Source organism: Equus asinus, chromosome 12 (genome assembly GCF_041296235.1).
Source record: "Equus asinus isolate D_3611 breed Donkey chromosome 12, EquAss-T2T_v2, whole genome shotgun sequence".
In the NCBI taxonomy this organism is placed as follows: Eukaryota; Metazoa; Chordata; class Mammalia; order Perissodactyla; family Equidae; genus Equus; species Equus asinus.
In genome coordinates this window covers 43,743,034-43,764,323 of record NC_091801.1, presented here as the reverse complement: position 1 = coordinate 43,764,323, position 21,290 = coordinate 43,743,034, and the positions used below count along the sequence as shown (strand labels likewise).

Here is a 21,290-nt window from a genome sequence, read left to right as displayed (position 1 = left end):
GTGACATTAACCCTATCAAACAAAAATTAAAGCTAAGCCTCACACATCTAGCCTACTATGAAGACTTTTTTACAATTTAAAAAATACCTGTGCTATTCACTAAAACATGGTAAGGTAAATGCAAAATAAACTTCTTCAAACAGACTATCTCATCCTCAAAAATGATCACTGAAAATAACAGGCACATTAATAGATCACTTAAATAATCAACATTTAAGCATTCAATATTTTTTAGTCATATTCTACAAAAGTCAGCAATAGTAATTAGAGCAAGTTTTAATAAAACTTACCCGTAATTTTTTGATAAAAGAAAGCAGTTCACTCCTACAAAAAAAAATTTTGTATGTAAATAAATTTAATATCAGAAATTAAAAATAAAATCAAGAAAGTAAACTACAGGTGGAGGTTTATCCCTAACGCTCCAGTTCTGCATATATAAAAGAGTATAATATTCTATTGTCATACTAACCTAATAAAATTTCTTTCCTGTTTGAATCATATGTAACATCTTCAGGACCATGCAACCATAGACACTGTTGACTGATTATATTAAATGATTAATAGATAATCTCTTAAAATAACACATAAACAGAAGTTATTTCTAAAACTGTCCATGTCAGACAAGTCCATCAGAGATCAGCACCAGAGAATTTTTATACTGTCTATGATGCACAAGGATAACAGCAGATGCTCTCGAAATAGTACCAACAGAATAAAAAATAAGTAACTCAAAAGACAAATGGATAGAAACATACCGATACATTATACCTAACGTAGATTCTCTCTGCTTTATTAAACTAACTCTGCCATCACTTCCTCGTTTGTGTTGACTGGACACACTACAGATCTGAACAACTACTTCCCAAAGGTCTTTAGCCGTCCGTCTACTTTCTTTAGGGCCTGGAAGTTCTTTGCATGTAGCTGCTAAAAGCTGTCCAAGCTATAACATGAAAAACAAACAGAAAATACAGAAAAGATAATCTGTAATGTCAAATGTCTTAGTTCTATTATTAAGGCACACCTGAAAGATAGATAATCGCTCAAACATACCAAGCACAGTCATTTTATGCTGTGCTTTCTCTTCAACCACTAAGGAATTTAGAGCTCCTCGTCTACTGACAGATCTCAATCTGACTGGGGCAGAGGATGCTCTGGTTTCATTATATTATAAACCTCATCGTTTCTAAACAGTCTAATGAGAACAAAAGTACAGTCTGATGAAAAAAAAAGACAATGCAAAGAGCTATGTGATTTCTTAAGTAAAAAAAAGTTGCTAAATATACACAGTGTGATCCCACTTTAAAAAAAGTGTGTAATAGAAGGTATACACCACAATGTCAACTGTGGTAAAAGCTCAGGGATGAGATTAAATAATACTTACATTTCATACACACATACTTTAATCATTAAAAAAAATTTTTAATTAAGTTCACGCACTCTGCTTCAGCGACCAGGGGTTCGCCAGTTCGGATCCTGGGCAGGGACCCACACAACACTTACTAAGCCAGGCTGTGGCAGGGACCCACATATAAAACAGAGGAAGAAGGGCACAGACCTCAGCTCAGGGCCAACCTTCCTCAGCAAAAAGAGGAGGGTTGGCAGATGTTAGCTCAGGGCTGGTCTTCCACAAAATAAAAAAAAAAAAAAAATTAATGAAAAATGATGGAAAAAATACGGAAACTGAAGTTGGCAGAATAAGGAAACAAGATTCAGAGCAACTTTTCTCTAAGAAAAACTGTAGCAACTGGAGACGGAGAAACTGCTGAGATGAGGGGTAGGATTAAGGAAGGACAGATTCCTGAGAGTGATTAATCTGAACAAAGGCAGCCCGAAGGACCCAGAGATCGCGTGGAAGCGCTGAAAGCAAAAGGTAGAGTGAAGACAGGCCCAAAACATAGAGGAAACAAACAGCCTTATTACCAAAGTCAGCACTTCTCTCCTTTTATAATTTCAAAGCAAGAGAGGTGCCCTCTATCCTTTCTTCTTAATAAATCTTACATATCATTGGTCTTTTAGAGGATGAAGTGGCAAGAATAATTTCAAGCCTATCAAGAAAACTCAGTTCCCTAACTGGACCCAGAAAATGTTCCTAATGATGTCTCACTGCTTAAGGTGGTTTCTTTGAGGTAGGATTATGAAAAAGATGAAAATTGGTGATTTTTCCAATTTTTTTGCAATAAAAAATTTCACACAGAAAAATTGAAAGAATAGTTAAATAAATACCTTTATTCTTGACTTATTGTGAATATTCTGCCATACTTGCTTTATATATCTATCTACATATGTTGTTTGTTAAACTATATTAAAGTTGCAGACATGACTTTTCACCCTAAATACTTCAAATACGCATCTTCTAAAGACAAGGACATTCACCTACATAACCACAACTCCATGATCACACCTAAGAAAATTTACAAGAATACTGGTGCTTCTTAAAGCTAGTGAAAATGATGTAAAAACCCTAGCTATGCTGGGAGAATGGCAATCAAGATCCATGGTATAGTAGAACATTTCACCCTGCCTGCCTACTGCACATATTCTCTGACCACTAGGACTGCAATATATGCAGCTATTTACTGGAGTACAACACAGGGCCATTACAGCTCCTTGTCTCAAATTAATTTTCTGTCGTCAGGATCATATACTTAAGTTGAAGATCACTACATTAAATAAATTTACTTAAAAGTAAGAGTTTTCAGGGGCTGGCCCCACGGCATAGTGGTTAAGTTCAGCACACTCCACTTCAGTGGCCCAGGTTTGCAGGTTCAAATCCCAGGCATGGACCCACACCACTCGTCAGCCATTCTGTGGCAGTGACCCACATACAAAATACAGGAGGACTGGCAGAGATTTTAACTCAGGGCTAATCTTTCTCAGACCAAAAAAAAAAAAAAAGAGGAAGATTGGCAACAAACGTTAGCTCAGGGTGACTCTGCCTCAGGAAAAGAAATAAAGGTGGGGAGGATGGCCCCATGGCAGAGTGGTTAAGTTTGGCATGCTCAGCTTTGGCAGCCTGGGTTTGCACATTTGGATCCCAGGCGTGGACCTAGCAGTTGTTAGCCACGCTGTGGCAGCGACCCACATACAAACAGGAAGACTGGCACAGATGTTAGCTCAGGGCAAATCTTCCTCATCAAAAATAAAGAATCACGCACATCAAACTCAGAGAAGTAAACAGATTCTACAGAAGGGCAAGGTGTTCAAATGGAAAATGGGTGGACATGCACCCCTGACAGCTCCACCAGTTCACACTCAGGTATACGGTGGGAATACAGCTTAAAACTAGAGTTTATCAATCAAAGCAAGAAAAGCTGACTCACCTCTCACTAGTTTAGGATTATACCAAAATGTTGTTGCTGTTAACTAAATTTTTGCTTGCATTCTCATGAACCACAGGGTATCACAAAGAAATATCAGGGACGGCAAACTCAAGTTCCTGAATTATCAAAAACTATACTTTTAACTACAAACCAACAAACATTTGTCCAGTCTTACATTGTATCACAGAAACTGACAAGCTCCCTAAGTAGTATAGATCTAAAGAAACAGGTACAATAATTCCATCCTAATAATGTTTTTATTTAGATTAAACAGGAAGTACCTTTACATAGGGATTACTCTGAAGCAGAAATGCAGGAACTTGCAGTGTAAGGTATTCATTTTCCCTCCAGTTTAACATAAAAGCAACACACTCCTCAGCAATAACCTGACGAAGAGGAATATCTGAAAAGCAAAGAAGAAAACAGCTGGAATTACCACCATAACATTAAAATAACCTAACATAAAATAAACATGAAATTTAAAAAAGCAAATATTTGCTCAGATTTCAGCTGAACAAATTAAAAACAATAATTACAGATAAGAAAATATAAAAATACTAACATTTTATACTTTTCTCTAGAAAGATTAAGGTTTCCCAACAACAAACTACCATGGTCCCCACTATTAAGCAACAAAATCATCTAATAATACTCGAGATGCCCAACATTCAACTGTGGAAGCATAAGAGCTGGTGCCTGTCCTCTAGAAATTTATACTTCAAACGAGCAGGGAATAAACACACTAAAAAAACAAGTAAAAAATAACATGGTATAAATTTTTAGCACACTTAGAGCACAAAAACAGATAAGCTGTACAATAAAACCATAACAAATTGACTTAATATATCATTTTAAATCATTTTTTCTGATTAAAATGTAATAAATATTCAAAAGAGACAAGTCATTCACTCTTTCAAAAAATACTGTACCAGAAAATTTTAAATTAAAAATGAAAAAAAAACACTCAGAATTGTTTTGAACATTATTTCCTTTGAAATAATTAAGAAATACACATTAATACTAAATATGTTGTGAATTTTTGTAGCTCAAAGAATATAATATTCAGGTTTTAATGCACTTTAGCAAAAAGAAAAAGAAATCCTAATGAACATCAAATAACAATGGTAAGACTTAAAATGGGAGAGCTATTAAACTTCTCGAGGACCTGTATTTTCCACTCTTTCTAAAAGGACTGAGGACCGGCCCAGTGGCCGAGTGGTTAAGTTCCTGCACTCTGCTTCAGTGGCCCAGGGTTTCACCGGTTTGAATCCTGGGCGCAGACATGGCACTGCTCATCAAGACACGCTGAGGCGGCATCCCACATGCCACAACTAGAAGGACTCACAACGAAGAATATACAACTATGTACCGGGGGGCTTTGGGAAGAAAAAGGAAAAAAATAAAATCATAAAAAAAAAAAAAAAAGAATTGGACACACAAGGTCTGTTCTTAAAGTGACCACAAGTGAGTTCCTGACCCACTTGCAACCATTTTGAGGGCTTTCTATAGTGATAATAAGGAAATAAGCCTTCAACCTGTACCTTCAAGGACATTTTGATTCTTTCAACAGAATATCTCAAAATTGCAATATAATTTCTGTAGTATGTTGAACTGTGTCCCCTCAAAACTCATGTCTACTTGAAACCTCAGAACATGACCTTACTTGGAAATAGGGTCTTTGCAGATGTACTTAGTTAAGAAGAGGTCATAATGAATTACGGCCAGACCCTGAATCCAATGATTGGTGCTCTTATAAGATGATGAGAACACACACACACACAGGAGAATGCCATGTAAAAAAGGAGGCAGAGACTGAAGTGATGCAGCTAGAGGCTAAAGAACCCCAAAGATTGCTGGGAGCCAATCTGAAGCTAGGGAAAGGCAAGGAAGGACTCTTCCCCAGTGGCTTCAGAGGGAGCACGGCCCTGCAGGCACCTTGATTGCAGACGGCCAGTCTCCAGAAGCGAGAGAGAATAAATTTCTGTTGTTTTAAATCACCTAGTTTGTTATGCAATCCTAGGAAATGAATAGTTCCCCACATTTTCCCCAATGTTCTCAAGTGAACTCCACATCTGAACTGGTTTAGGAGAGAAATAACTTTTTTATAGATGATAAAAAGTCCAGTAAATGTTCTTTTAGATTTTCCCCCACAATTATTTGAGTACTGAATTTCTGAAATTTGGCTTGTGAAACAGTCTTACCAGGAAGCCTCATTTCCAGATATCCCCGCACCCTACTAATCAGATCAGAAGGAGGTCTCTCTCCTGACTGCCCTGTTCCAGCTTCGTGTGTATGAATATCCAAAAGCAGCATCTCATTCAGCATGACCTGACGAAGCTTTGGTGAGAACTCTGTTACCAACTCCAAACACGCAGCAAACAGCTGTTTAGCGTGGGAAAAGTCCTACAAGAAGAAAGCACAGGACAGCCTGCATCACCTTCCCTCTGCAGTCAAACATGTCTTCATGAAGACAGAGCAAACAGGAGGGTTAACTTAAATGGTTAACACTCATTATCTCGGAGAGTGAGTCTAGATTATCTTTATCATCTGTTTTGTTGATTTATTCCAATAAATACTTAATTCTTTTGTAATTTTTAAAAAACATCTAATAATCAATATAAAATACATGTTCTAATACTAAAGTTTTACAAAAATCATAAAATAACAAAAATAAGTTTTTATACAAATTACGCATATTATATACATATATTATACAGCTGTAAAATTCTGAGAAGCACTCTTCCCCAACTAAGATACTCAGAATTAGACCTTACACTCTTCAACAAGGTTTCACATTCTAAAATCTTTGCACGCAACCCTATTCACCTACATAATTGGATAATAAATCAGCTGCAATCCAAGCCCTTTCCTACACACCTCCTAATTTTTCCAAAGAGCAGTCTTTACTCCCTCCCTCTCCCTCCACATGTCTCCTTCACTCCCACAATCCGGCTTCGACCCCTATCATGATGAAGAAATGTCTCTCACTAACCAAAGACCTTCTAATTTTCCAATCTAATGAATACTTTTTGGTTATCTTACGTGACTTAGCAGCTACATCCCGCTGCTGCCCACTCCCTTTTTCTTGACAGTCTCTATTTCCCTTGGCTATTATGACTCCTCGTACTCATCATGCCACTCTTTCTTGGAGCCAATGTTGCACCTCTAGGCTCTCTGTTTATCTCTCTGGGTGATCTCTGACGACTCCCAAATCTTTATCTCCAGCCCAGACCATTCCCCAAGCTTCAGCCTCATGTTTCCAATTTCAGGCTCAAATTAAATACTGTAAAAACGAACTTATAATCTGACCTCCAAAAATGTTTTTCTGCACATCCACTTGCTGGCACTCCCACCTGTTCTCTGACATCCAATGCAAAAACCTGAGCATCATTCTCAGTTCTTTTCTCTCTCTTGCTGTCCACTGCAAATCAGTTAGCAATCAATTCCAGATTTTACTTCCTATTTCTCTATATATTCTTTTCTCTCTATCCTTTCTAACACTCGTGTCACTTACTAGCTGTCTGACCTTGAACAATTTAATACCTTTGAGTCTCTGATTTCTCACCTATAAAACTGAGATTAACAACTTCCACACAATTTTTCCATGAAGAATAAATGTATATGAAAACCGCAGAGTAGTGTCTATGCCCAAAAAATGTTAGTTATTTTAGGGGTGGAAAAAGCAAAGCTGCTGACAACATGCCCCCTATTATAAACTTCTCAATAGCTCACAATTATCTAGAGCTGTATTGTCCAGTATGGGGGCTCCCAGCTACACGCAGCTACTGAACACATGATTGTGACCAGTCCAAACTGGGAGATACTGTAAAAGGAAAATATCTCAATTTTTATATTGATTACATGTTGAAATGACAGTTTAGATATACTGGGTTAAAATACACTAAAGTTGATTTCACCTTTTTAGTACTTCTAAAAATGTGGCTACCAGAAAATTATAAATTACATATGTCGTTCGCATGGTATTTCCACTGGACACTGTTGGTCTAAAATAGCAGTTCTCAAACTTTACCATGCATAAAAATTACCTACAAGGCTTATTAAAACAGACTAGTAGGCCCCATGCCCTGTTTCGGATTCAGTGGTTCTAGGGTAGGACTCAACAATTTGCACTTCTAACAAGTTCCCAAATGTCGCCAATACTGCTGGTTTAGAGCACTGTCTTCAAAAGATTCTTTGCTCACTTCCCTCTTAAAACACTTTTACATAAGCATTCGCTTCCCTATATTAATTTTCAAGTTGAGAAGTATAATTTTTTTAGCAAAAGTTAAGGAGATGCTAAAGTGAAGAGCAAATACTGACTTCCTGAATAATTAAATTTTGTTTCTATTTTAAAACATACATGCCTTTAGAGATAAATCTAACAAAATACATGTAAGATTTGTACGCTGAAAATTACAAAACATTAATGAGATAAATTAGAGACATAAATAAATAGATACACTATGTTCATGGATTGAAAGACTGAATATTAAGATATCAATTCTTCCCTAAACACTGCAATCTTAATCAAAATTCCACCAGGCGTTTTTATAGACATTAAAAAGCTGATTCTAAAATTTATATGAAAAAGCAAAGGACCTAGAATAACCAAAATGATTTTGAAGTACAACAAAATTAGAGGACTTAACAGCATTTGGTTTTGAAACTTACTATAAAGCTAAAGTATGGCTCCTCCTTCCTCTTTTTAAAATAAGCTGGGAAGGATAAATGTGAAAAGACAATGGAATGGCAATGGAGAAATAACATGACACGTCAACTGTAAGGGTGTTTTCAGGTACATGAATTTTAGGAAAAAGTACAAACAGGAGGAGAAAAGCTGAGAACTGCTTCCCTTAAAACTATATCTACTTCTTGGACTTCTAGTAAGAAGGCTGCTGGTCTAGAAAACCAGCCACCTTAACAAAGCTCACAGCTGTGTTTACAGGCTTGGTCTTACCACCCCACCTAGCCTCATCACCTTTTTCACCTCACATAACAAATGATACTCCAACGCTGGCATACTGCTTCCAGTATCGTTGTATACCATCCTGTTTCTTACCTTTGAGCTTTTCCTCATGGTAACATCCTCTTTACCTAGCTAAACTATTTAAACACCTCAGGATTTCTGCCTGCTAAGTGCTATCTTTAACCTCCCTATAGAATTATTAGTTGTGCAATTACACTCTCTTATATCATTTGACATTTCACTTACATCTCAACTTCTCAAACAGACTGCAAACTCCTGAAGCAAAATAAACTACAGAAGTAATTTTCAAGGGATTTTGTTTTGTTTTTATACCTTGGAACACATTCTTCACTAACTAAATCCTAGAGGATACAAGTAATTTTTCAAGTTCTCTAGATTTTTAAAAACGACTAGAGTAGTATCTGTATGTCAAAGGCCATTTTGGTACAGGAAAAAGAACAAACTAAAACACCTTTTCAAATACCCTTTTAGGTCTATGATTATGATTTTTTGGGGGTTTTTTTGCTGAGGAAGATTCACCCTGAGCTAACATCTGTGAAACTCTTCCTCTATTTTGTATGTGGGTTGCCACCACAGCATGGCTGCCGACAAGTGGTGTAGGTCCACCCCTGGGAACCGAACCTGGGCCACCAAAGCAGAGCACACCAAATTTAACCACTAGGCCATGATTACGATTTTAAGATCAAGAAAACATAACATTCTGGAGAGAGACATCAGCTTCATGGAGGAGTGAGTTCCCCCAGCGATCTCTCTCCTCCACCATACAATGAAAGAAACATCCACACACCAACAGAGGACATCCAAACATAACACAAAAGATGTATGAGAGACCCACGCAGCCATACGATGGAGGACAGAGAGGATGGGGCCCCACCTGGAGGAGGTGGAAGGGGTAAGAGAAACCTTCACTCCCTCCCCAGAAGACTGCTATCTGGGACCACAGGAAGCCTCCAAGAAAGGGGGGAGGGGACGTTTGTTCCTGGGAATGATGAAGATCACCAAGTGCCCTCACAGCCTAGAGAGAGGCCTTCTATGGGGCGAAAGATATTGCGGGTGGTGACCTCATCAAGCCAACACCCAGGACAGCAGATAGCAAGCACAGAACGAGAAAACTCCAAGAGCATGCAGAAGAAGAACCCCCCCACCCCCACCTCCAGTGCCTGGGATCTTGTGGAAACCCAGAGGCTTCAGAATATGTGACTCTTGACCTCCATCCCATGGTGACAGGCAGTAACTGTGGCCAAATATTACCACGATGCACAAAACAGAGCCACATCCTCTAGCAGTATCAAAAATTACGTTAAATCTCCAGACCCGAGAGAAAATGACAAGTACCCAGAAATCAGTCCTGAGGACAAAGAAATATGTAATCTAAATGACAGATAATTCAAAATAACTCTCATCAAAAAACTCAACAAATTAAAAGAGAATGTAGAGAAACAATTCAATGAGTTCAGGAGCTACTTCACAAAAGAGATTAAAACTATAAAGAAGAACCAATAAAATATATTGGTAATGAAAGACACAATGGATGAGATAAAACAGAACATGGATTCCGTGACTGCTCGAGCAGACATCATAGAGGAGTAAATCAGCATAATCGAGGATAGACACATTGAAATGCTCCAGATAGAGGAGGAGAGAGAACTAAGACTAAAAAGAAATGAAGAAAGTCTCTGAGAAATATCTAACTCAATTAGGAATTGCAACATAAGAATTATAGGTATTCAAGAAGGAGAAGAGTAAAATGCAGCAGAAAGCTTGTTCAAAGAAATAATAGCAGAGAAATTCCCAAACCTGGGGTAGGAGACGGAAATCCATATGGAAGAAGCTACCAGATCTCCTAAATATGTCCATGTAAAAAGACCTACTGAAAGGCATATAGTAGTGAAACTGGAAAAGGCAATGAGAAAGAAAAAATACTAAGGGCAGCAAGGCAGAAGAAAATAACCTACAAAGGAACCCCTATCTGGCTTTCAGCAGATTTCTCTGGAGAAACGTTAGAGGATAGGAAAGACCGGAATGACATATTCAAATCTCTGGAGGACAAAAACTTTCAGCCAAGAATACTGTATCCAGTGAAAATATCCTTCAGATATGATGGAGAAATAAAAACTTTCCCAGATAAACAAAAGCTAAGGGAGTTCATAGCCATGAGACACCACCCTCCCCACAAAAAATCCTCAAGAAGGCCCTACCTTTAAAAAAAAAAAAGGAGAAAGCAATTACAAAGCACAGAGTAAGGAGATAAACAGGTAGACAAAAATCAGAAAATTGTAGCTATACATCAGAAAAGGTTAGCAAATACTCAAGTACAGCATTAAAGATAAAGCCAAGGAAAACACCAAAAACAAAGATAATCTTGTCATTTTAACCACAAACTCACAAAACAAGATGGAATAAGACGTGAGAAAAACAACTTAGGAGGGGAAGAGGAAAGAGACTAAATCAGCTTAACCTAAGGAAATAAAGAGGCCATCAGAAAATGTATTATCTTATCCACAAGATTTTGAATACAAACCTCATGGTAACCACTAAACAAAAAAGCAGAAGAGAGACACAAATAACAAAGAGAAAACAAAGAAACACAACATAAAAAACTACATAACTCAACTGGTAGACCAAAATACACAGGATGAGAAACAAAGGAAATGCAGGAGAAGCAGAAAACGAGTGTTAAAATGGCAGCATTAAGCCCTCATATATCAATAATCACTCACCCCAAATGTAAACGGACTGAATTCTCCAATAAAAAGGCACAGGTGGTAAAATGGATTAAAGAACAGGACACAACAATATGCTTCCTCGAGGAAACACATCTCATCTCCAACAATAAACACAGGCTCCGAGTGAAGGGATGGAAGACAATACTCCAATTAGTGGCAAACAAAAGAAGGCAGGAGTCGCAATACTTAGAGTAGACTTCAAGATAAGACAGGTAAAGAGAGACAAAGAGGGGCAGTATACAATGATCAAATGGACACTCCACCAAGAAGACATAACACTTATAAATACCTATGCACCCAACAGGGGAGCACCAAAGTACATAAAGCAACTATTAACATACCTAAAAGAAGATATTAATAACAACACAATAACAGTAGGGGACCTCAACACTCTACTCGCATCAATGGATAGATCATCCAGAGAGAAAATCAACAAGGAAATAGTGGAATTAAATGAAAAGCTAGACCAGTTGGACTTAACAGACATATATAGAACACTCCATCCAAAAACAGCAGAATACACATTCTTCTGAAGTGTGCACAGAACATTCTCAAGGATAGACCATATGTTGGGAAACAAGGCAAGCCTCAATAAATCTAAGAAGACTGAAATAATAACAAGCATCTTCTCCATCACAATGCTATGAAGCTAGAAATTAATTACAAGAAAAAAGCTGAAAACGGGACAAAGATGTGGAGACTAAACAACACGATACTGAACAACCAATGGATCATTGAAGAAACTAAAGGAGAAATCAAAAAACATCTGGAGACAAATGAAAATGAAAACATACCATACCAACTCATATGAGAGGCAGCAAAAGCCGTATTACTAGGGAAATTCATCACAACACAGGCTCACGTTAACAAACAAGAAAAATCCCAAATCAGCAATCCCAAACTACACCTACACCTAACTGAATGAGAAAAAGAAGAACAAACAAAGCCCAAAGTCAGCAGAAGGAGAGAAATAATACAAATCAGAGGAGAAATAAATGTAATTGAAACCAAAAAGGCAGTAGAAAGGATCAGTGAAACAAAGAGCTGGTCTGTTGAGAAGATAAATAAAACTGACAAACTCCTAGCCAGACTTACAAAGAAAAAAAAGAGAAAGCTCAGATAAACAAAATTAGAAATGAGAGAGGAGAAATTAACAATGGATACCACAGAAACACAAAAGGTTATAAGAGAATACTACGAAAGCTATATGCCAACAAAATGGACAATCTACAGGAAATGGATAAACTAATCTTAGACTCTTACAACCTCCCAAAGCTGAGTCAAGAAGAAACAGACAATCTGAGCAGACCAATCACAAGGAAAGAGATTGAAACAGCAATCGATAGCATCCCAAAGAAGAAAACCCCAGGACCAGATGGCTTCCCTGGAGAATTCTACCAAACTTTCAGAGAGGATTTAATATCTATCTTTTTCAAGCTATTCCAAAAAATTATGGAAGATGGAACGCTTCCTAACACATTCTATGAGGCCAACATCACTCTGATATCAAAGCCTGACAAGGACAACACAAAAAAGGAAAGTTACAGGTCAATATCGCTGATAAACATAGATGCAAAACTCCTCAACAAAATACTGGCAAACTGAATACACCAATACATCAAAGGGATCATACATCATGATCATGTGGGATTTATACCAGGGACACAGGGATGGTTCAACATCCGCAAATCAATCAATGTGATACACCACATTAACAAAGTGAGGAATAAAAACCACATGATCATCTCAAAAGATGCAGAGAAAGCATGTGACAAGATCCAACAGCCATTTATGATAAAAACTCTGAACAAAATGGGGATAGAAGGAAAGTACCTCAACATAATAAAGGCCATATATGAAAAACCCACAGCCAACATCATACTCAGTGGGGAAAAACTGAGTGCCATCCCTCTGAGAACAGGAACAAGACAAGGATGCCCCTTATCACCACTCATTCAACATAGTACTGGAGGTTTTGGCCAGAGCAATTAGGCAAGAGAAAGGAATAAAAGGAATCCAAATAGGGAGTGAAGAAGTGAAACTCTCAGTGTTTGCAGACAACATGATCTTATATGTAGAAAACCCCAAAGAATCCATCAGAAAACCATTAGGAATAAGCCACAACTACAGTAAAGTTGCGGGGTACAAAATCACCTTACAAAAATCAGTTGCATTTCTATACTCTAATAACAAACTTACAGAAAGAGAACTCAAGAATACAATTCTATTTATAATCACAACAAAAAGAATAAAATATCTATGAATAAATTTAACCAAAGAGGTGAAGGACTTACACAATGAAAACTATAAGACATTATTGAAAGAAATGGATGATGACATAAAGAGATGGAAAGAGATTCCATGCACATGGACTGAAAGAATAAACATAGTTAAAATGTCCATACTACCCAAAGCAATCTACAGATTCCATGCAATCCCAATCAGAATCCCAATGACATTCTTCATGGAAATAGAACAAAGAATCCTAAAATTCATATGGGGCAACCAAAGACTCAAAATTGGTAAAGCAATCCTGAGAAGAAAGAACAAAGCTGGAGGTATCACAATCCCTGACTTCAAAATGTACTACACAAAGCCACAGTAATCAAAACAGCATGGTACTGGTAAAAAAACATACACACAGATCAATGGAACAGAACAGCAAGCTGAGAAATACCACACCTCTACAGAGAGCTACTCTTGGACAAAGGTGCCAAGAACATACAATGGAGAAAAGATAAGTCTCTTCAATAAACGGTGTTGGGAAATCTGGACAACCACTTGCAAAAGAATGAAAGGAGACCATTATCTCACATCATGCAAAAATAAACTCAAAATGGATCAAAGCCTTGAAGATACGTTCTGAAACCATAAAAATCGTGGAAGATAATACAGGTAGTACACTCCTGGACATCGAGCTTAAAAGGATCTTTTTGAATACCATGTCTTCTCAGACAACGGAAACAAAAGAAAAAATAAACAAGTGGGACATCATCAGAATAAAGAGCTCCTGGCAAAGCAAAAGAAATTAGGATGAAAATAAAAAGACAACCCACCAATTGGGAGAAAATATTTGCAAATCATATAACTGACAAGGGGGTTAATCTCCATAATACATAAGGAACTCACACAACTAAACAAAAAAACAAACAGCCCAATCAAAAAATGGGCAGAGGATATGAACACACATTTTTCCAAAGAAGATATACAGATGGCCAATAAACACATGAAAAGATGTTCAACATCACTAACCATCAGGGAAATGCAAATCAAAACAGCACTAAGATAGCACCTTACATCTGTTAAAACAGCTATAATCACTAAGACTAAAAATAACCAATGTTGGAGAGGGTGTGGAGAGAAGGGAACCCTCATACAGTGCTGGTGGGAATGCAAACTGATGCAGCCACTATGGAAAACAGTACGGAGATTCCTCAAAAAACTAAAAATAGAAATACCATAACACCCAGCTACCCCACTACTGGGTACGTAATCAAACAATTTGAAATCAATAATCCAAAGTAATACATGCACCCCTATGTTCACTGCAGCACTATTCACAATAGCCAAGACACGGAAGCAACCTAAGTGCCCACCTATCAATGATTGGATAAAGAAGATGTGGTATATGTGTGTACACACACACACACACACACACACACACACACACACACACTGGAATACTACTCAGCCATAAAAAAAGACGAAATCATCCCATCTGCAACAACATGGATGGACCTGGAGGGAATTATGCTAAATGAAATAAGCCAGACAGAGAAAGACAAACACCATATGATTTCACTCATATGTGGAATATAAACAAACACATGGACTAAGAAAACAGTTCAGTGCTTACCAGGGGAATGGGGTTGGGGGGTGGGCACAGGGGGTGAAGAGGAGCACTTATGTGGTGACAGACAAGAAATATGTACAACTGAAATTTCACAACGAAGTAAACTAATATGAACTCAATTAAAAAAAAAAAGAAAATATAACATTCTGATTCCTGGCTTTCATGCTCAAATTAATAAAGTACATTCTTAACCAGCAGGTGATGTACACATTTACTCACCTTAACAGTACTGCAGTGTAAACCTTTGGCCATGAGAATGTAAACCAAATCTCTTGTTAAACTGTCTTTAATTCCCAGGATAACACCACTATAGACAGAAGGTACTTCCCACTAGAAGAAATAAAAATATATAAATACACACAGAGAAAGCCGAATCTAGGTAAGAATCGTTCAATAATCTTCAATCACATTAAAAAATCACTGAAAGGTCATTTTTTAAAGAGAAAGGAAAATGACAGCCACAATGAAATGCTAATCAAAATAAAACATCCACTATAATGAGCCAGTAATAACTAACTAACTGGATTGGAACTTTCTGAAGTTGACTTCTGAAAAAAAGCAGAGGAAAAAAACCTAGGAGTTTATACGTATTAACTAGTGATCCTCACAACATCACTGTGAAGTAGGTACAATTCTCCCCATTTTACAGATGAGAAAACTGAGGCACACAGACATTAACTAGCCCAAGATTATACAACTAGTGAGTATGGAGCTAGGATTCAAACTCAGTTTTAGAACTCCTTCTCTTAACTATTATGTTATACTTCCTCATGCATAAAAATGAACAGTAATAACAATATCAACACTAAAAAAGCCCAACTAACGTTCAGAGCAATTTTTCATTTCACTGCACTTGCATGTTCACATCCATAAATACACATGAATTTCTGGCTAACTTCTTACTACATTTTCAGTAGAGGATGAATACGCAGTTAGTTAAAAGCACTGCCATATTACTTTAATTTCTCTGGATCTGTGGGCCATTTCTTTTGTATCTCTAGCTAAATTCCACTAAAATGGTGTTTTAAAAGCTATTTTCATTTGCTCTTTCCATGTAGGAAAGCTTTTAAACAGATAACCTCAGAAACAGGTAAATAACATTAGCTGAGCTTTTTTAAAAGACTATCTAAAGCCAAAAATGTCCTATAGAGAAGTTTTAATGAATTGGTTCCAAGCTGTAGGCTTTAGACTTCAAGAGAGTATTAAAAAACAAAAGCAAAAATACTCCATAAGCACATAGCAAGTGTTAGCTACAGACTGCATCAATATGCCTTATACATATACTTACAATTATATTTAAAATGTATGTAGATGCTGCGAAAATAAATAGAATATAAACTTATTTTTAGAGGTTACTGATTTAATAGAATCTTTTTTGGCACTGTGTATTTTCTCTGTCAATGAATGTTCAAAGTGCAATTACTGTCATGAGAAGATTCTAAAATTGCTGACAAAAACAGTCTTTATTCTCAAAAAGGTCAGGGAAAAACTCTTCTATTAAATTACATCAGAAATAAGGGTAATTTTCTTATCTGTTCCTGACAGGGGGTTTCTTACCTTATTAGACACTGTCCAGAACTGGCGCTCTGAAGTCATACCATGTAATTCAATTAAAATCTGTCGAATCCTCCAGGGATCCACTGATAATATCAACTGATGCTCCAATTGGCCAATGTTGACACTTGCTGAGGCTAAGAAAGGAAGAAGGGATTTCTATTTCAATAATGATTTAATTCAGGGGGGCCGACCCTATTGCCGCGTGGTTAAGTTTGTGCATTCCACTCCAGCAGCCCAGGGTTCGGATCCTGGGCGTGGACATGGCACCACTCATTAGGCCATGTTAAGACGGCGTCCCACATGCCACAAGTAGAAGGATCCACAACTAAAATATACAACGATGTACTGGGGGTATTTGGGGAGGAAAAAGCAGGGAAAAAAAAATAAGCAAATAATGATTTAATTCAAAGGTGTACACAATCCTATGAGAATGATAATTTGAGATAAATTTGTATATTTCTAAATATCTAAAAGAAGCTTTTATCTTGAGAAGTGATTCAACATAACTGTAAACGATGTGTTAACTTTATCATATAGAAAATCTAACAATGTGTATTATATCTGCATTTAATAAATACATAATGAAAATATAAACAAAGAAAAGTCAATAACTGGTTCACAGAAAGAACTATGTGGGACATATCGAAAAATTTAACTTATATAGACAGTCTTTTTTTTTTTTTTTTTGCTGAGGAAGATTAGCCCTGAGCTAAGATCTGCACCAATCTTCTCTATTTTGTAGGTATTTTGCATGGCTGGCGAGTGATGCAGGCCTACTCCTAGGATCTAAACCCATGAACCCAGGCCGCTGAAGTAGAGCATGTGGAACTTTAACCATTTGGCCATGGGGCCAGCCTGATGTAATGTGTTAACCAAAGCAAGTATAAAATGTTAATTTTGAGTAATAAACATTAAGAACGCATATTTTTTTGAAGGCAGAAGAGTAGGTACTGCCTTAGCAGAGAACTAAGAAATGATTAAAATCCCTAATCACAACTCAGCTTTCAGATATAGTTTTCAAATGATACATTTCCAGCATTTTATGTGTTTTTGTTATTGTTTTCCTTTACAACTGGACAGTCAACCAGTTTAAATCTAGTGAGGATTAAAGCAGCTAAAAAATTTGGCTTTTTTCTTAAACCAACTGAATTCTTTGTCTCATCCATGTTATGGTTTGAAGCTTATGTTTCTTATTAACGAGCGCTGTATTTTCTACTTACATTTAAAAAGAGCAAAGATGTACGAAAATCATCAAACAGGGCAAAAATGGCAATGTTGCCAAAGCTTTAATGCTTAGCCAGCAGACAGCATCATAGTGATAGAGGTTGAAATGCATGAAAGCCTGTGCCTTTCTTCTGTTCTCAGCATTCTTTACCACTCCCCTCCCCACCCCCTTATTTTTCACCTTCAAGAACATAGCAGCAAAGCTGCCTTGGTCCATTTCCCCGGCTACAATCTTTCATGTCGCCGGGCCTCCATCTCCATTAACCATGGAGTTAGCAGAGTCACAGCACTTAACTGCTTGACAAAAACATGACTACTGAAGACAGGTAAATTTCTATTAATTACCAAATAAGTATAAACTAAAACAAACAGAAGGTATCATCAAATAGACTGGGGAGTAAATATAACAGAGGAGTAAAATGTGCCAACATTTTAGCCAGCAGACTAGAGAACTAACCTGGGATATCATAAAATGAGGTCACAGGTTTAATGCACAGATTTACTCTAGGGCATCTCTTCCTCATCTGGTCAATAAGTAGTTTCCGTTCTTCATCTTTCAACAATGTAATGAAAAGCTCATGTGAAGAAATCATGAAAACATACTGCAGATCTTCCAACCCCAGACACACATTCCTAGATCAGTAAGAAATATTGTGAAACAAAAATGTGTATAATTTACTTTAGGGAAAACAAGCGTATCAACCAATTTTTATTAATAAAACATTCAAAAAGCCACCATTTCATAAATTACACAATGATATTTTGAAATAGATTTAAAAATTTCTCTTTGGCATCACAATTTTAAATAAGAACCAATGTCACAACATACAAAAAGAGTAACTGATATAATCTTAAGTTTTATGTGGCTGCACAAATCTAAATTTAATCATAACTGTTCTCAAGTACCAGTTACAGCCTGGTTATAAAATATGCGTGACAAATCCAAAAAGCAGTAAGAGATACTTTTCTCACAAGACTAAGTTCACAGTTAAGAAAAAAAAAGGCACTTACTTTAGAAAAGCAGCCATGTTTCCTTTCAAAGAATCTGAAGCTTTTTCTAAATTTATTGATCTTGAACATACCTAAGAATATGAGTAATTTTTAACTGAATATGGGTACTTTAAAAAATATATACTACCATTTGAAAAGTTTAGATTCAAAAACAACTGAATTTTCCTTTTTCAACATATATCAATCACAGATTTGGTTAAGTAATTTAAGAGATGAGACCAAAGAATAAGAATGCATTCTGGGGAGTGGAAGGTGACCATATCAATAATTGCAGGTATTTATACGTAGTAAAGAATAATCTATTCAGAATACTAAAGAGCTCTCCCAGAATTTATAAAGTGTGTTGCCAGATTATGTGGGGTGATAAACTTTAAGAATCAGTAGCTCCTGTTAGAAAACTGAGAAGATACATCTCAGATAGTTGAAAAGAATGATCAATAATAGCTAAAGTATACGGAACCAATGGTTAAGAAGGTAACCAAGGTTTAAAAAATAAACAATGAAAACAGTAACAGAAACTAGTTATGGATATATTAATTATCTACAAATAATATTCTCATACCATTTATTCTGTGTTTATTCACTAAATTAGGATTCCTTCCTTCACATTACTTACAAGAAGTCAAAACAAAACATAATTAATATAAAAGTCCCTAACCTCAAGAAATTGTCAAATAATCTCAACTATGTTGATGAAAAGAATTACAGAATGTTTATGGCATCATTATTCATAATAGCCAAAAAGTCAAAACAATCCTAAAGTCCATCAACTGATGAACGTACACACAAAACAGACACTCAATAGTATACCCATTTGATGGAACATTATTCAGTCACAAAAAGGAATGAAGTACTGAGGCCAGCCCAGTGACGTGGTGGTTAGGTTTGTGGGTTCGGATCCTGGGTGCAGACCTAAGCACTGCTCATCAAGTCATGCTGTGGTGGCATCTCATACAAAAAATAGAGGAAGACTGGCACGGATACTAGCTCTGGGCCAATCTTCCTCACCAAAAAAAAAAAAAAGACTGGAGTACTAATACATGCTGTCACATGGATGAACCGTGAAAAGAAGCCAGTTACAGAGGACCACATATTTTATGATTTCATTTATATGAAATGTCTAGAATAGGCAAATCTATAGACAACAAATAGATGAGTAGTTGCCTGGGGTTGAGGGGATTAAGGGAAAATGGGGGATGATTGCTAATGGACAAAAGGGTTTGTTGCAGGGGATGAAGGAATGAAAATGTTCTAAAACCGACTGAGGTGATGACTGCAACAACTCTATGAACAAACAAAAATCACTTTAAATTAGTGAACTGCATGCTATGTGAATTATATCTCAATGAATCTGTTATTAAAAGATAAAAAAGAGTAACAGTATTTTAAAATTACCATGCTTAGAAACAGAATTTTAAAAGTACTATGCTCAGAGGAACAGGTTACTCTATTAGTATATATGACATCTGAGCATCTTGGAGTATGTATAATATATTTACATTATAATAATTTTGCTCCACTGTACAATTAAATATTAAGTTTGCTGCCATACATAAGATCTTATAAGTAATTCTTGTGTGTCCTTTCATAATAAATTATTTATTCAAACAGAGATGCACTGTATATATATCATAGAACAAGTGTTAACTTCCGATAAGCAACGTAACAGGTATGTTATGTGAATTCACTTCATTTTTTAAAAAATTAAAACCATGAAATAGAGGACATCTTTAGAGATGCTATAAGCACTAAAAAATAAAAAGCTTTAATACTAACAAACTTAAAAATTTAGATGAAGTGGACAAATTCTTAGAAAGTTTCTTAAAACTAATCAACAAAAAAGAATAACTCTAAAATCATGATGAAATTGAATTAATACCAAAAGTCTTCCCACAAAAAAAATCTCCAGGCCCAAATACTTCATGGGTAAATTCCAGCAAACACTGAAAGAAGCAATGAGTCCATTTTTATACAAACTTTTCCAGGCAAGAAAAGTGATACAGACCCCAATTTATTTATGATGCAAGCAAGACCTTGATATAAAAAAGAAAAAAATAGATGCATCAATCTCACACATGAATGTAAAAAATCTTAAAATACCAGCAAACCAAATCCAGTAACGTATATTAAAAAAAGATCATGAAAGACACATAAACTAATACAACGTTATATGTCGATTACATTGCAAGTAAAAAGAAAAAAGATCACAACCTATTGTGTTTATCCAGACAAGTGAAGCTGGTTTAACATTTAAAAATTAATTAATATACTTCACCACATTAACAGATTAGAAGAGACAAATTAAATTATGTGCTCATCATAGTATAAAAAAGTAATCAATAAAATCTGAAAATCATTCATGATTTAAAAAAAAAGAGCCCTTAGTGAACTAAGGATACATGGAAACTTCCTTAATCAGATAAAGAGCGGCTACAAGAAAACCCTACAATAAACATCACTCTAACTATGGTGAAACAGTACAGGCTTTTCCTCTGAGACTGAGAATGAGACCAAGAAGCCCAGCAGCCCCTTCTACTGAACACTGTACGGGAGAGGTCACTGTCAGCACAAAAAGAACAAGGAAAAAGAAATAAAAATGAAAAGGTTAGAGA

The 21,290-nt window shown here is 36.3% G+C and overlaps 1 protein-coding gene across 5 annotated transcripts in view; it reads right to left on the bottom strand.

The window, feature by feature from the left end:
* INTS8 (integrator complex subunit 8) overlaps window positions 1-21,290 on the bottom strand; it is a 66,980-nt gene that overhangs the window by 23,372 nt on the left and 22,318 nt on the right. For all 5 annotated transcript variants that reach the window (XM_014841682.3, XM_070480916.1, XM_070480917.1 and 2 more), the window contains 8 exons: window positions 18,679-18,749; window positions 18,125-18,300; window positions 16,444-16,577; window positions 15,106-15,216; window positions 5,522-5,723; window positions 3,602-3,723; window positions 756-940; window positions 291-324 (listed from right to left, as the gene is read on the bottom strand). In XM_014841682.3, the coding sequence (XP_014697168.2) occupies window positions 291-324; window positions 756-940; window positions 3,602-3,723; window positions 5,522-5,723; window positions 15,106-15,216; window positions 16,444-16,577; window positions 18,125-18,300; window positions 18,679-18,749 (1,035 nt within the window). The remainder of the gene's footprint in view (window positions 1-290; window positions 325-755; window positions 941-3,601; window positions 3,724-5,521; window positions 5,724-15,105; window positions 15,217-16,443; window positions 16,578-18,124; window positions 18,301-18,678; window positions 18,750-21,290) is intronic.